Raw genomic sequence first — 16,450 nt, forward strand, 5'->3', positions numbered from 1 at the left:
TCTCCTTTCCGTCCTCTTTACCTCCTCCATCAACTGCCCTCTTCATTTTTGTTCCTTTCCACTTGACATCTGTCCAAGGTCCCCGTAGCAGTAATGTTCAGCGCTTGATCGTGAAACAAACACAGACATACACACATTATGTGTTGTATGCCTTACCATTCATTCATACTCATTTGAACTTTGAATTACATCACAAGTGCACGCATCTTCACATGCTACATTCTTTATGGATCCTCACAGACACATAACCCTGTGAAGTTCAGAAACATGCAGTGTGTGCTTTCTCTCTTACACCTTCCTCCTTTGTTTCTTTTTCTCTCTGTTTGGCTGTTTGTAGTAGCCTGTCTACTCTCCCAGAGCATGAACATGCATGAGTGCACACACTCAAACACACACTTGCAGAGGTTTCAAACATGCAGCGAATACATTCTCACTTGCCGAGTTCACATATATACAGTTTCTGTGTTGTAAGACTGTATAGTACATTCAAAAATAATTTGAGAAGCGCCTCCACAGAGTGCAGTGTCATTAGCCGTCCACTGTGTTTTATCTTCATTAAATCACGTGCAAATGACACACACATAAGACAGGTCTGTAATAACTCTGCATTCTGCTGTTTTATGCCCGGGATAATAGATTTTAGGAGCTCCTCAAGTCTTTTTTCTAATAAAAAAAAGGAATAATCAGCGATTTGTGTTGTTAAGCAAATGCTGTTTAAATACATAATGTAACCATTTACAATGTCAAATACATTAGAATTATGACGGAAAAAGCATCAGACTGATGCCATAATATAAACAGCCTTACTAAGCAATGCTTTTTTTTAATTCATTACTATAAACATTGTACTAATTAACAGTTGAAAACCCCCACACCATCTGCCTCTGGCTGCATGCTGACTTAAGGTGTTATGTGTTCAGGTTGTGCAGCTCTGCACCATGCAGATAACAGTACAATTTCATGCGTCACTTTGATTGGCTCAGAATGATGTGACCAGTGATGTGGTGGGAGTGTTTTTATTAATCATCACACCTTTTGATCTAAATTCCCCTTTAGCCAGCCCTTTCACACTTTGCGCTGCTGCAGATACATGAACCGATATAGCAGGCGTTACTGCTTTGCACACGTTGTCGACAGTTATAATACACTTCATGGATCCCTACAGACTGCATGGAAAGATGACTGGGCAGGTTTTGTGTGGCAGGCAGTGTAATTACTTTTATTTCAATTAATTAAATCTAGAGACAAAGTCCTTTTTGTCATTTAAAAAATAAAGCAAAATTTCCCTAAGTATTGGTCATCAGAGTCTCACTATTTTACTTGTATAAATCTCGGTATAATAGGATTATTACATTTGCATGCATCTGTGAACGTGTTTCACAGGGTTCTCATTTTTCTGCTCCACTATTACACACAAGGGAGACCATAAAATCTTGAGGACACCTCTCTGTCTCTCTTCTCTGCATCCCTGCTTTCTGCTCACTATACTGTAAACAATAGACCCATAAAAATGCTCCTTTTTCATTTCAAGCACACTTCACATTCCCTGTCTGCTTAATTGAACCTCTTACTGTGAATACAAGTTATTCCATCAACCTGCGTAAAATTTAATCCTTGTTGAGAGTCTGAAAAACTAAATTACGCAAAGCTTAATGAAGTTGCTTTTTAAGTAGAGAATAATACACGTAATTCTTTGGCTAATTGATGTTGAGTTATAGATAAAAGTCCTGTTAAGGTTTGTGAGAATTGAAAGCCTGCAGACAGCTCTCCTGTAGGAGGAGACAACTATGAGATTATTGGATGGAGCAACGGCATTTATGAGGGGCAAAGATCCAATGTCACACACACACTTACACACACATGCACACACCTGCTGAGAGTGCAGAATCATGGTAAACTTCCAGCAATCAATAACACATTTTCTCAGTCTGTTCCCTTCACTCTGTGTCTCTGTCCCTATTACTGTATTACTCTCTCCCTTTAACTTTCACTGTCTCTTACAGTCTACTCCTCTTTTAGTCAAATACATCTTTAATTGGTCTCCATGCAGCACATATTAGGTAATTATTGTTAAATGTGGTTCCCATTGATTAGTTAACATGCTCTGTAGATGAACAAGGAACTGACACGAATGCCCTTACTTTTAATTTCCTCTGTCTTTTTAATTCACAAAGATATGGATTATTGAGACCTCTCAGCTGGAATCCCACTTTGAACAGCTTGATCACTGCTGTGTTTCATCATCAGATCGTCTTTTAGAGAGCTGTTTAGTCTTGGTCCCTTTTTTGGCGCTTGGTGATGATAGCCATTTGACGGTGCCGGTGACTACGACACAGGAACCTGTCTAGTCATATTGATGCTTTTGATGTTGAACTATTTCAGCTTTGCCAGAGGCAGGGCTTTTAGAGAGCACAACTGTGGTGGACAGTGGGGGACCGTGATGTGGTTTAGGATGAATATAACTGCTTTTATTAGCTTCCTCTGGATGACACCATCCAGCTTTCTGAACAGCTTCTTTCATGTGGGAAACGGTCGGCCCTGGAATTGAATTTCGTATACTCTGGGGTGACTTTATAAGGGAATCATACAGGATAGTTATTGCACCATCAGGAATGTAATGAAACTGGCTCAAAGGTGACAACTGTACAGAGGAAGGTCACTGTTAATATATGGTGATCTCCCACAGTACAATATAGGAGTCTGCCATCCGTAGAGGAGAACCAAGACTTCTCTAGCCAAGCTTAGAAGTCTTGGGAGACTCACTAGGACTTTGTGTTTGCTCAAGTCTCCATGCTCTTATTTTTGCCTTTCTTCTCTAGCTTGACTGCTTTTGTTAGTAAAAATACTGAAAACCTTTGGGAGCCAATTTCCTGAGACTAAAGGACAAGCAGGCCTCTGTTCCCAGCCGTGTGTGGTGTGTGTGTGTGTGTGTGTGTGTGTGTGTGTGTGTGTGTGTGTGTGTGTGTGTGTGTGTGTGTGTGTGTATGTGTGTGTGGATGTACGTGTCTGTTTGTCCATGTCCATTTGTATGCCTGTATAGGTACCTGTTCACCCATACACTGCATGTGCCAGTCATTTATACATTTAAATTGTTTCTTATTTTAACGTTTGTCATCAATTTGCCATCAGCATTTTTCTCTTTTGCAAATCCCTCACACCCACACCCACAATTTGGATGACTAGCAGAAAAAGCCCAGTGATCCAAGTATCTCAGATCCATCCTTAATTCATTAATTTGCTGTTTCCCTACAGTCAGTCACCCAGAATAATCCATCTGGAAAGTCCAGTGAGCTTTTCCGCTACCATGCAGAAATGGGATTGTGGATGACTTATCACAAAGCTTATATCCACACAGTCCCACTGTGTGTTAATGTATCCTCATGTAGGCCTGCACATGCACACACGCACACACACATATATATATATATATATTTATATACACACACATACATTTAGTCTCTCCTCAATAGCCCTTAAAACCTACTCACAATTGAAGTGTGACATCTAAAGCTTTGGAAACGTTGAGAACCCAAACCCAGCCATGCTCGCATTTACTTTGCAAATAAGCTACTGCATGCTACATCTTTCACACAATTAGACATAAGCTGAGACTTTGTCATTTTCTACTCCATATCGTACAAGTCTCTTAACTTTATATGTGTATAAAGCATACATACCAAGTTAAAAGAATACAGGCCAACTGTAAGAGTTTACAGAGATACTTGGTGTGTTACCACCAGGATGGAAAAAAAGGGAGGCACTAACTAAACTAACTATAAGTAGAGACATCAGTCATGTCTGAAGTGTGTGGATGAGTGTAAGTATGGTGTAATGAGTGTTGGATGGTGCAAACCAAATAAAGGAATATTCTTGAGGTGGATGCAGTAGGCCCAGCTGAGAAAAAGCGAGAGAGAGCAACTCCCAGCTTTCTGGAAGCCACGCCCAGATGGGTATGGAAAAGCAGATATTCCCCCCAGCTCTACCTACGACCGCACTCCCAGTAGTTACAGAATAAAGAAGCAGAGGGACAGGCAGAGTGAAAGGGATCGTCACAAGTGTCACCTTCTGAAATTAATTCAGCCTGATTTGCTGCAGAGATAGACAGAGCTTCTACCCAGATGATACTCAGATGTCAATGTTTTAAAGTGAATCATTGACGTTGAACTTCAAATGATTGAAGCTTAGGATGTTTGGGACAGCATCTTGCATGGGCATATGTTAATGTGTGAATGAGAGATAAATTGTAAAGCATTTTGTCTGTTTCGCAAAAAATGGTATTCCAAGAACGTTATAGGTGAATACTGTTTAGTGCCCAACATGGGGTTAGTCCAGATTTGCAACCATCACATGATTACATCATAATAGTGTTACAACACAAATTTCACTAAAGAAATAATTTTGGCTGGGCCAAGATTTCTTTTTCATTAAAATTCAAACAAATGTCTTTACCATGTCTTATAAAGAAGCAGCTATACATGGATGGAAATAAAAACCTTGAACATATAGCATATAATCACAGAAGGTCTTTTAACCAAAAGAGACATAAAACATCCATTTCTGTTCTCATGATGATGTCACAACCTTTATTAAGTTAACAGCTCACCAGATATATTTGCATGTTTAATTACCTGTTTATGTCTACGGTTGCTTAATTCCAGACGTTGCCTGCTAAGTGCAATCGGAGACTCTTTCCTTTTGTCAGAAGGTGCTCCCAATTCTCTCTGTTTTAAATGGTGTCCCCCCCATGAACCGTGATAATTGATGTATTTCCCATAAATTAGTGGTAATTAAGATAATGAGATTTTCAGAAGCAAGTGTAGCATGCACAAAATGAAGGGGGGCATGTTTCTTGACTGCTTCACTTTAGTTTTTTTAAATGTTCCGGTTTTATACTCTTCATTTCACCAGCTCTACCTTTCTTCTATACTGATGTCTGCTTCCTATCTGTGTTCTCCTTACCAATATGTGCTTCCCCTCTCATCTCTCATCCACAGCTTGTTCTCATTTGTTTGCCCAGTGCATAATTGGCTATAGGATCACCCATTGTGTAATTATGTATAGCAGTTTGATATGTAATTAAAATTGTATCACTATCCAGTGTAATTTGTGCTGTGTGATTACCTATTAACAGTGCAAACAGTTGTGCCTAAAAGACCATGACCGCCCTTCTCAGAGACGCCACTGTGCTTCTCCGTCAGTATTTACAAACTGACAGGTTCTACATCTAAAGCAAAAAAAACTAAGATCAACACCTAAACACTTTTGTCTGCATCTCCTCACATGAACACTTCCTTCTGACAGCTTGAAGTATTGTTAAGTATGTTATCCTGACCGAAAGAACGAGATCCAATGTACAAGCAGCTAAAATGGTTTTCCTTAGGAGGGTGGTTGGCGTCTCCCTTAGAGATCCGTGGGGAGGTCAGAGTAGAGCCTTTGAATCGAAAGGAGCCAGTTGAGGTGGTTTGGGCATCTGGTAAGTATGCCTCAAAGGACGCCTCCCTAAGGAGGTGTTTCCGGCACGTCCAGCCGGGAGGAGGTCTTGGGGAAGACCCAGGACTAGGTGGAGAGATTATATCTCCAACTTGGCCAAGGAACGCCTCGGGATCCCTTAAACAGAGCACTTTACACGATTGTGCACTTTACTTAAAGGTCCCATGACATTGTGCACTTTGGATGCTTTTATATAGACCTTAGTACTCTGCTAACATCATATCTTAAGTCTCTTTTCCCGAAATTTAGCCTTGGTGCAGAATTACAGCCACTAGAGCCAGTCCTACAATGAAATTTCCTTAATATGTGCCATTTCTATGTTTGTAGCAGAGAAAGGGGAGGTGAGGGCAAAATTCTAGATTGGCCCATCTGAGCTTTCAGCTCATAAAGTGAACTTTTCATGCCATGGGACCTTTAAAGTGCTCACATTATGCTCATTTTCAGGTTCATATTTGTATTTAGAGGTTATATCAGCATAGGTTTACATGGTTGAATTTGGTTGAAAGAAAATAAAAAACATGTTTTTGTGGTGCTGTACATTGCTGCAGCTCCTCTTTTCACCCTGTGTGTTGAGTGTAATGCTCTATGCTTCATACTACTCTGTATAGTGACATAGTTCATGCGGACCTCATAGCACTGTTGAACTGCGTATAAGCAATTAGTTACTACTTCCATCTTCTCCAGTGCAGCAGCTCAGTGGCCAGTAGTATCAAACTTTGAATATGTGTGTTAAAGTAGTTGTAAGAAAAGACATTGCCGGAAATTAAAGCCTTTAAAAAATACAAATACTAATGATGTTTATGTCTTTCTGAGTGGGAGATCTAACATGTGTGACTCAGCCCCTCCATGTCTCCTATGGTGTTCCTGTTTAGTCATGGACAGTACATACAGGACCCTCTTTCTGTTCTCCTACCCCTTAACCCCTAAAAGCACAGAACACACAAATGCTTTTAACAACTACAAAGCTACTGCATGTTCTGGCATTCCCCTAGAGGAAGGACTTCAGCAGCAGGTCTGACATCCACCGTATGGATGATTAGCATCATTAGAGCATCAGCTGCTCCCTCTCACACAGACATACACACACTTCATGATGGCTCTTCAAATACCTAACACTCATGCAGATTAAATGGTGGCATGTTCTTGGCAAAGCAGTGATTAATTTATGATTAGAAGGAGGTCAGCTAAATGGAACCCAAGGTGTATAGACACTAGAGAGCAATTTGTCTGCAAAGACACTTGGAGGCAGTTGGGATGGAGAGACAAGAATGAGAACAGACAGACAGGGGATGAGCATTTATTTATTTTGCAGAGGAGTTATAAAGAAATGAGCTCTGTGTTTAAATGCTAACAAATATCTAAGGCAGAGGGGGATGCAAAGAAAAATATGGGAACCAATTTAAAAATGCTCAATTAGTTTGCCTATATTGTTTGTTTATCTTGTGTCATGCTATATTGAGATTGTCTTTCCCTCCTTTTCAGCTCCTTTGACCGACAAGCCGCCAAAGATCCTGTTTCCCTCGGAAAACAAGATTAGCAACATGGAGCTGCAGCTAGGTAAGAGCATCATGGGATTTCCTCCAGCTGCAGTCAGTACTATCTGTGTTATTTCCAAATGACAGAAAATGGATGACTTTACAAAGCCTCTTCAACGAGCCTCCAGGCGCCGAACACAGATTGATGATGGCACTTTTATTTGCTTGTGAAACAGCAAAAGAAAAAACTATTGTAAACTTGTTTTCCATATGCAAATGTGGGTGCCAATGTCCCTACGGCTGTTTTGTCAACAATGAAAAGCCCATATGGTGCCACGGTTCCATACGCTGGCTTACCACATGGAAAGGCGGCTGCTTTCAGTCGCCGTTGTTTGTCTTCTTTGACGTGGGGTCAGGATGGGCTTACCATGTGTGCATGCGTGCATGAGTAAATATATGCGTGTGGTTGTGTTTGTTTGTTTTCTGTGACAGCATATTGCTTGATTTCTGGGCACAGTCCGCTGTCCACATGGTGCCTGCCGCTCTATGAATGGCTCTGTGTGTCTGTTATGGTGAAGCCGATCGGACAAGACTGCAAAGTCTGGAAAACCAAAGAAGGATTGGATGAGCGTGTGACAGAAAGAGAGGAGGGTGGAGACAGAGATAAAAGAAGGTCTAATGATTCACTGAGAGGTTACCTTTTGTCTTCTATCTGATGCTGTTGGAATCCAGGTAGATGACTTAAAATGCTTCCATGCTTGGCTGATCAGAAGTGAAAAATTGCTTCTGTTGATAAACTGACAAGCACGGCCTCACATGTCAGCACACTCACACCCATGCATGAACAGGTTGCACAATGCACCCTTCAGCTATTTGTGTTGTTTGTCTTGATATCACTAGGATTTGGAGGAAAGCTTGTTATCATCCTTTGAATTATTCTTGCAAGTTTTTAAAGCATCTCTGTCAGTTCTTTCTTATGTATGCTTTGTGCGTACGTTTTTTGTGTATTAAAGGTTTAGTGCAGTTACAGTAATACAGTTTAAAAAAGAAATTGGTCTAAATTGGTGCAGCAGAAGTTGAGATATCCTGACTTTTTGCTCCAGTCAACACTCTTGGTCTTACATTTCCCATAATGCAACCAAGTAGTGTCTCTTTGTTTAAACTGGCCTTCATGTGTAAAACCAGTACAGTTCCCTCTAATGGTATGGTACAAGAGGGCATGACACTACCATAGCCCTTCAGAACAGATAACAAGCAAGGCAGAGGAGGAGAGAAAGAAAACGCATGTGTGATGTTTTGCAGCGAGCTTCCACGCTCCCAGAAGAGTGTCTAAAGCACAGAGACACCAAGGTAAATATTTTACAGCCGGGCTCCATTTTGTGTGCAGAAAAGTTGTCTCTCCCTCCAGACCAGAGTTTCTATTCTGCTTTATTTATTTATTCTCCTCTTCCTTAATATTTGTTGAGTCATGCCCTAAGCAGCTTTATGGAGCAACGTGGCAGATTTATGGTAGCCGGAGCGTGCACAGAGAGGGGCTGGTCCCTTATGGCAAGTGGGAGATATACAGAGAGAGAGAGAGAGAGAGAGAGAGAGAGAGAGAGAGAGAGAGAGAGAGATGGGATCCAGTGGATGCTTGTGGATGGGCAGTAAAATCAGAGCCGTAAGCACAGAGATAAATCTGCAACACTGCCGGGAAACACAGCCCCACTTTATCTCCTCTGCTGCTGCAACCAGTGCAGGTCTCACACAGCAGCCATCTCAGCCAGCTTTACACAACAACATACACAAACACATACATAAATAAAACACATATGTTACATAAACTCACAGCAGGGATGTAGTTGAAAGTCAAAGTGGATGATGCAGAAAGGAGAACACAAAAGGAATGCGAGAAACAAGTGGGGTTTTAAAAGCATGAGGACTGGGTGTGTTGAGGGAAAAGGATGATGGGAAAATGGAGACAGAGGCATGAGTGGGGTCTTGTCAGAGTGTCCCTTCCCCTGCTCTGCAAAGGTCTCCTTGCATATTGTGGTGTCTGAGCCATGCTGGATGATGTGTTGACAGGAATCCGCTTGACACAGTTTCTTGATTATTTAAAGATTTGTTACATGAAAGAATTCAATTCACAATCTGGTTTGACTTTGGTGGTGTTGAGATATTTCAATATCTCTGCCCACTGTGTCTCTTTCAGCTGAAGGGCCAAAATTCCACAGCCACATATTCTATCACTCAGGAGGACCACACAAACTCCCACCAAATAGCTTGGTGTGTGTGTGTGTGTGTGTGTGTGGTGTGTGTGTGTGTGTGTGTGTGTGTGTGTGTGTGTGTGTGTGTGTGCTGCTATCATCACAGATCTACAAGGCTTCAGGGCCTCAGGAGTCCTCAGGGATGTGTGACTGTGCGAATACTGAAAACAGGCTTGTTTTCCATCACAAATGTTACGTTCAGACAATTTGACATTTGTAGTTTTCAAAGGAGACAAAATCAAGGTTGTGTAGGATGGTTTGAATTTTTTAGTAGCCAACCAGTTTTTCTATTGCCAGATTTAGTGCTGTCCCCCAGTGGTGAGTTGGTGCAGTCCACAAAATAGGAGGGTGATTCATACTAGGGGGTTTGAATTGGTGTCTCTTTGTGTGTGTTGGGCTTTGTCAGAGGGAGAATACAAACACACAGAAACACACACACACTTACAATATGTGACATATTACACAAAGCTCCAACTTTAAAACACACAGGCTTACTCACAGACTCACTGACATAATGTTTACAGTATTCCCTTAGGATGATGTGTCATGAATTCATCGTCCAAGAGGAAGAGGTGAGACATACAACTCAATGCTGACGTAGCAGTCCACTTTGAAAATCTTTTTGTCTCGATAGCTCTCCCTCTTCGTCATGTACACACACACAGGTACTTGCACATGCCCTTGCACCACTTGGGGTGGGTAGGTCACACACGCTTGTGGCACAGTTCTCGGTAGCTGTAGGATAATTGTAACTGATAGAGGATTTTACTGTCCCCCAAAGCCAGAAGATGGGTGCACTCTAGTGGAAAGGAATTAGAATAAATAATTTCAGAGAGCAGGACCCAATAGCACAGTATTGGTGGCAGGAAGGAGATGACTCTCATATCTACTACTTTAATATACCAGAGTAAAAACTGCTCCAAAAAAATGCTGCCATGATATTCATAGTACAAATACTGACCGTCTCTTTTAATAAAATTGGCTAGCAACAAACATAACATGTTAACTTTTCAACCAGTATGTCACGAAGCTTCCAGCACCACCTATTTTAAAGGGAATGACTATTATTATGCCTATTTCTGGTCTGGCTAGAGACACTTAGAAGCAGTTGAAATGCTGCTGCTTTTCATTTACATGAAAAGGTTTTCTTTTTCCTATTTTTGTGATAAGTTGCTATGACTACTGTATGTTACAAAGCACAGGGGCGTAAATACTGTATAGACAGTACACGCGGTGTGGTTACACTGGAGCCCGTGGGGTGGGGGGCCTGGAAAAGGGGGAAATTGAAACTGACATTGCTCCGGAGAGTTGCTAAAGGTCAACACAGAGTCACTTCATTAAATTACTCTTTGTCTCTCTCTTGCTCTCTCTCTGTCTCTATGTTACACTCATGCACACATACACACATTCGCTCACACTTTTTTATTTTGTCACTAATGCCATATCTCTTACAGTTCCTGTCATGTTTCTTTTTTCAGCTCAGACATGCATGAATGTGCGTGTCGGTGTTTGACTTTGTATAAGAATGCGAGATGTTGACGATAATATCGTTGTTGAGATTGGTTATGGAAAGGATGGTAATCTTACAGAGAATCCATGAAAACCAAGAATATTGTTCCAGCTGCACCCGTAAGGGTTTAAAACATCGCTCATTTAATGAGATGAAATCTATAAGCGAAAGATTTTCAATTAACCAAGTACATGTATTTACTGTATATCTTTAAGGGCAGGACAAAGAGGCTACAAGGCACTTTACCAAATGTATATGTCTGTGTGGATAATATGTTAATTTCTTGTGATAAATTACATATTTACATTCTAACACCGAAAAAGAAATCCAGCTCTTAAAGGTCACACTGCAGATACAGAGATAAAAGAAATGTCGTCATTCAATTTGGTTTGAGCCACACAGTGACCCTGCGTTAAGTAAGTCTTGTTGGCCGGTATGGTAACTAGTGTGTCAGCGAAACAAAGCTAAATGTTTAAGTGTGTGAACGGTCGTCATTAATCATTGAGTCTTGGCCTGAGAGCTGGAGCCTGCTGTATGATAAATGAACTAACAGCGCCTCTACACATGCCTAACAGGACGGGAGACGGAGCAAGGCAGGGGGAATGAGAAAATACACAAAGGCAGAGACAGAAACAGTACCTTATAGCAGACAATAAAGATAGACAAAACACACAGCTGTGCATCACATACAGCGGATTGTTTATTGCCACCTTGACATTACTCACCACAGCCAGTGAGGCCGGAATGCAAGAGGAGGTGTGAACCCATTCTTGAATAATACCAGGCTCCTGGTTATTTTTCTTGTGAGGCACCAGGCTGACGTCGGATGTGAGCCGCTTTCTTTGAGCAGCTGCACTTTTAGCGGCGTGTCCAGCACTGTTGGTTTTTATAGACCTTATCAGCAGCCGTTAAGCCAATTCAGCATGTTGAATCGGTGGCAGAGGCAGTCGCTGAGAGAGAGCTGTCTGACTGGCTGCTCAGCCCAGTGAATCAGTGATTTCCTTTAATTGTGTGGTTTCTCCTTAGTTTTGTTGCCTTTATTTCTTCCACTGGCAGCACACAACAGCAGTGCAAAGATTTGACTTGTCTTTTACTTAATAAAATCCAACTTTCCTGTGTACTAAACCAATGCACTCATAAGTCCAGAAGGCAAGGAAACATAATGAGGTTTTTATTTGAAGGTTTAGTCTACAGCAGACTTGTCTATATCTAGCACTATGTAGTTCCTAAAATGTTTTACTTATGCGCACTAAAAACTGCCTCATGGCACCATCATAATCTGTCATAAATATTGATAATATCTGTACCTGTATTCTAGCACTTAAAGACAGAATAACAGCAAATATAAAAATAATCTAATTGTAGTGCAAGTATACTATTCAGAATATAATGTTGTGTAAAATTCAATAACATAAGAACAAATGGCTCTTACAAGACTTGGTTCAATGCCGTGAAAGTGGATACATTGTTTTGTGTTTCTGTGATATTTTTTTAAGTAGAAAACAAACTACTGACTTGTTATTTCCTGTCACACACATGCAGAATGCACATGCATGTTGGCAAGATTGTCTGCTGTAGTCTTTGCTGTGTGTAAGTGCTACCGAGAAGACTTGAGGTGATGTGAGGTTACGCATGACTGGGTTTTTTGTCAGCACCTTTTTTTTTCTGGTTGGTGTGTCAGGTCCACCCACAACAAGGGCAACATATCTGCTCTGTCTCACTCTGGCCTGAACTCAACTTTATGCCTACTGTCAGAGTGCATATTCAGTTTAGTCAATCATGTGTTTGTTTATGTGTGTTGTGTGTGTGTGTGTGTGTGTGTGTGTGTGTGTGTGTGTGTGTGTGTGGTGTGCGTGTGCGTGTGCGTGTGCGTGCATGCGTATTTATAACACAACCATTATCCAGGCCATCCCCAGCAGTTGTGTTCAATCAGTCACCGGTAAGAGTTTCTCCACCTTTTAAGCCCAAGGATGTTTTTAAAGAGATATAATTTGGGAAATGGTAGCGGTTACCTCGTCTGACTCTTATGCTCAGGCTCACTGACAGGTAATCAAAGAAAAGGAACACCCTACTCATCCCTGCCTCACTCGATATTTAATACAACAAGGGCAGACAGGAGGAAGAGGCAGACATAAGGAGAACCGCTTCCTTTTCAGAGGGACTCTGCTTTTCGGAAACTGCCGGTGTATCTTCCTCCGGTCGCTGCCACCTCTGTTTGGTCAAAGTGGCCGTTACAAGGTCAGGGGATATCACCTAAAAGAGAAACTTAACATACTGTAGAGACCACATATATGCAGTCAGTAATTGACCCCAATAGGCAGAACAAGATAGATAGTACAGTAGTAAGAAAAGATGGAGGAATGGTGGAGAAGTAAGGTAAGAAAGAGGAGGATAGAGAGATGGAGGGAAAAGGGGGGAGAGAGCTGGCACTGGAATGACATGCATGAACAGCAAAGCGAGCAGGGGAAAAGGCGGCTTTGCCATTCACTTTGAAGCTTGCTCCACTTCTGTCTGTCTTACGTAACAGAAAAATGAAGAAAAACAAGTGCTAACAAAAAAAACAGAGGCAGGTTGGAGAGAGAGGAAAAAAAGACAGAACTTTCATCTCTGTTTTTTCCGGCAAGCGAGTAGCTGTATTTGGACAATGGAGTTAGTCACCACGCCACACAGAGCTTTGGTGTTGAGTGAGGGGTAAAAGAGTTAGCAGAAAGAGAGGGAGATCAGTCAGTGGTGTGAAGAGAGACAAGAAGGGATGGTTGAGAGGAGGCTGACAGACAGAAAAAGATAAGGAGACAGAGGAGAGAAATAGAGGATGAGGGAGGATAAACAGAAAGGAGATGAGAGGGACAACTCTGAGTATTTGAACCCCAGAGAGCTATCTACAGTAGCTCTATATCTTTCAACGTGTTACATAAGCCGATCTATCCATCCTCTTCTATTTGGAGACCAGCGGAGGCCCTGCACATATGTCTCTCCTTCATTAACCAAAGAAGACCCTCAGCTGGAGGCCACGGCTCCATCCAGCAGCGAGGAGCACTGTTAGGAGCACTTTCGCTAACACCTCTATTACCGTTCCCCTTTTTTTACAGTACTGTTCCTTTTTCATGACATTCAATCTTCATGATGTCACCATCGCCCACAGCAGTGAATGTTGCTATGGAGATCAGTAGATCTGCACCGAACTGCTGCCTTAGGGAGAGTGTATGCCAGCATAACGTTGGTGCACGTGCATGTGTGTGCGTCTTTCTCTGTGTGTCTGTGCACACGGTTCATCTTTAATTGCCATCTGCAATCTGCATCCTGAACACAGTCAGTAATTCGAGAAGCCCAGCGTGGGGTAAATAGCTGAGACTCATTTACAAGTGTGTTAATGGACTTTCTCTAGCTTTGTCTTTTTTTGTTTCCCTTTCCCCACTCTCTTCTGCCAGTCCTTCTCTATCCCATCTCTCTCTCTCTTCTCTCTCTCTCTCTCTCTCTCTCTTCCTCCACATAGCAGTCACACATTAAAGATTTCATAACATACTGCAGAGAACAGTAACGCAAGCAGTATAGAAGTGGTTTGTGCATAATTTGCATAATTTTATGAATATACACACTGTTTTAGATTGAAAGTTATCTTCAGTTTTGTCATTACCATTAACAATGTACTGCCCGCTTATGCTTTTCTTGGCCAGGGTGCTGTTGCAAATGAGAAACTGTTCTCAAAGGCCTACATGGTTAAATAAAGGTTAAATAAAAAAAAATAAAAAAACATGGTTATAAGATTGGCTGCTGCTGACTTTATTTTAAAACGCAGAAGTTAACAGACCCTGTGCTAACCTGTGGAGATTCTCACGGAGTAAAGCCAGCTGAAATTGGTTTTTAAAATGTTATTCTTACTAATGCTCAGGAAACTGCTCAGGATGAAAGAGAAAGTGTGGTACTGAAATAAAATGCAGATAATCCTTTTTTAACTGTAATTTGCCCAGTGAAAGGATAAAAGGATAAAAAAACTCATTTCCTTTAGCTATTTTAGCCTCTCCTCGCAATTTGTCCCCTCTGTTCTGCTCCTTCCTCCTTCCTGTGTCTTTCCTTCCTCCCTTAACTGCTCTCTTCAACCCCTGAAATGTGTTATTAGTATTAAACAATGGAAGAATAGGCATTTTAAGTACTAGCTTTACTTTCCTTAAAAACTACCCTCCATGGTAATAATTACCCCCTTGGAAACAAAAGAAAAAGACCTTCTTGGGTTACTAGGCAATGAGCGTGCAGCTGGAATTGTGTGTGTGTGTGTGTGTGTGTGTGTGTGTGTGTGTGTGTGTGTGTGTGTGTGTGTGGTGTGTGTGTGTGTGTGTTGTGTGTTTATGTGTGCACACTTACCCTTGCATTTATAAATAGTTGGCAAATGTAATTGCAGATTGCAGACCTTTTCTTTTCATTTGAGGCTTGCTTAATGGTTTCCACTTCACTTATGCAGCCTTACTTGTTTTATCAATGACCAAAACATAACACAATTTTCATTTTTTTGTGGTTTGTTTAGGCAGTAATTGGTTGCTGGAATCATTCCATTCCATACTTGCTGTGAAACAGTCCCCTCCAAACACGACTTCACTTTTACTGATAAAATCCACAGTCCTGTTTCTGGGCAAAAGTGGATTCTAAAGGTTAATTGAGGCTTCCGCAGTCTGACTTAGTAAAAAAGATTGGGTGTCCTGACTTACCTCCTAAAATTTTGGAATGACATTGATGAAGAAAGATTTCTTTTAAGATTTATTTTCTTTTTGCATTTTGCCTTCACTAGCTGAAACTGTAGAGAGTTACATTGTAGAGAAAGGGGGCATCTAACTATGAACATTGCAGTTATATACACTAAATAAACTGGATTGGTATATCATCTGGCCGATATTTATAAGGTCAACATCAGCGAACAATCAACATATGCAAATACTGAATTCAAATCACAATCTATCCTTTTACGCTGCCATTCCTGTGGGCTAATGACATTGGCCACATGTTTGAATAACACTAACACACCCATGCTGTCATCACTAATAATCACTTAACTGACTGGTGTTGAGCCAACATTGTTCTCAGAAACTCAGTGAGTATGCAAGATTGAGAATATGGATTGGTTTTGATAAAAGCCAGCATCCTCACTGCTTCATCGACGTGCTCTATCTCAGTTTTTATGTTTCGGGCTACAGACTGTGTCAAAGGGGGTAAGCTCCCTGACTATCTCTAACTATCCTTTCAATTGTTATTGCCTCTTTTCACAAAGATTAGGTACATCTTACCAAACCAGTCACATTCTGGATAAATTCTGGCTCTACCATTATCAATGTCCACCGCTTTGACTAAAGTCTTCTCGTTCTTTTACCTGTCTTCCCTCAAGCATGTGAGATTCAAATCGCAGTGCAAACTTCCTACATCATGTTGTTATGCTTTATATACCATTGTTAACAAATCAAAGACTAGCCTGTTCTCATAATGTTGTTTTGCAGATAATTAGGCAGCTGGTAAGCTAAAATCCGTCATTGTTACTTGTTAACACTATCAAGGAAAATAATATTGTCTTGTAATTTTAGTCATGGGATATGGCAGTACCTGATGTCAATGTATTTGACGGCACCAATGGCAATGGCACAATGACATTTTAAAAGTGAAATTTGGCATTTAGTCTGAATATTAGGCCAGACTTGTACATAACATGTGCATCACATATGTTAATAATGCTACCAGGAAATCCTTTA

General features: G+C 41.1%; 1 protein-coding gene across 1 annotated transcript in view; it reads left to right on the forward strand.

The window, feature by feature from the left end:
* il1rapl1a (interleukin 1 receptor accessory protein-like 1a) overlaps positions 1 to 16,450 on the forward strand; it is a 90,276-nt gene that overhangs the window by 36,534 nt on the left and 37,292 nt on the right. Inside the window, exon 5 of the mRNA XM_032530302.1 lies at positions 6,973 to 7,047. Coding sequence (XP_032386193.1) covers positions 6,973 to 7,047 — 75 coding nt within the window. The remainder of the gene's footprint in view (positions 1 to 6,972; positions 7,048 to 16,450) is intronic.

Source organism: Etheostoma spectabile, chromosome 11 (genome assembly GCF_008692095.1).
Source record: "Etheostoma spectabile isolate EspeVRDwgs_2016 chromosome 11, UIUC_Espe_1.0, whole genome shotgun sequence".
NCBI classification, from domain to species: domain Eukaryota; kingdom Metazoa; phylum Chordata; class Actinopteri; order Perciformes; family Percidae; genus Etheostoma; species Etheostoma spectabile.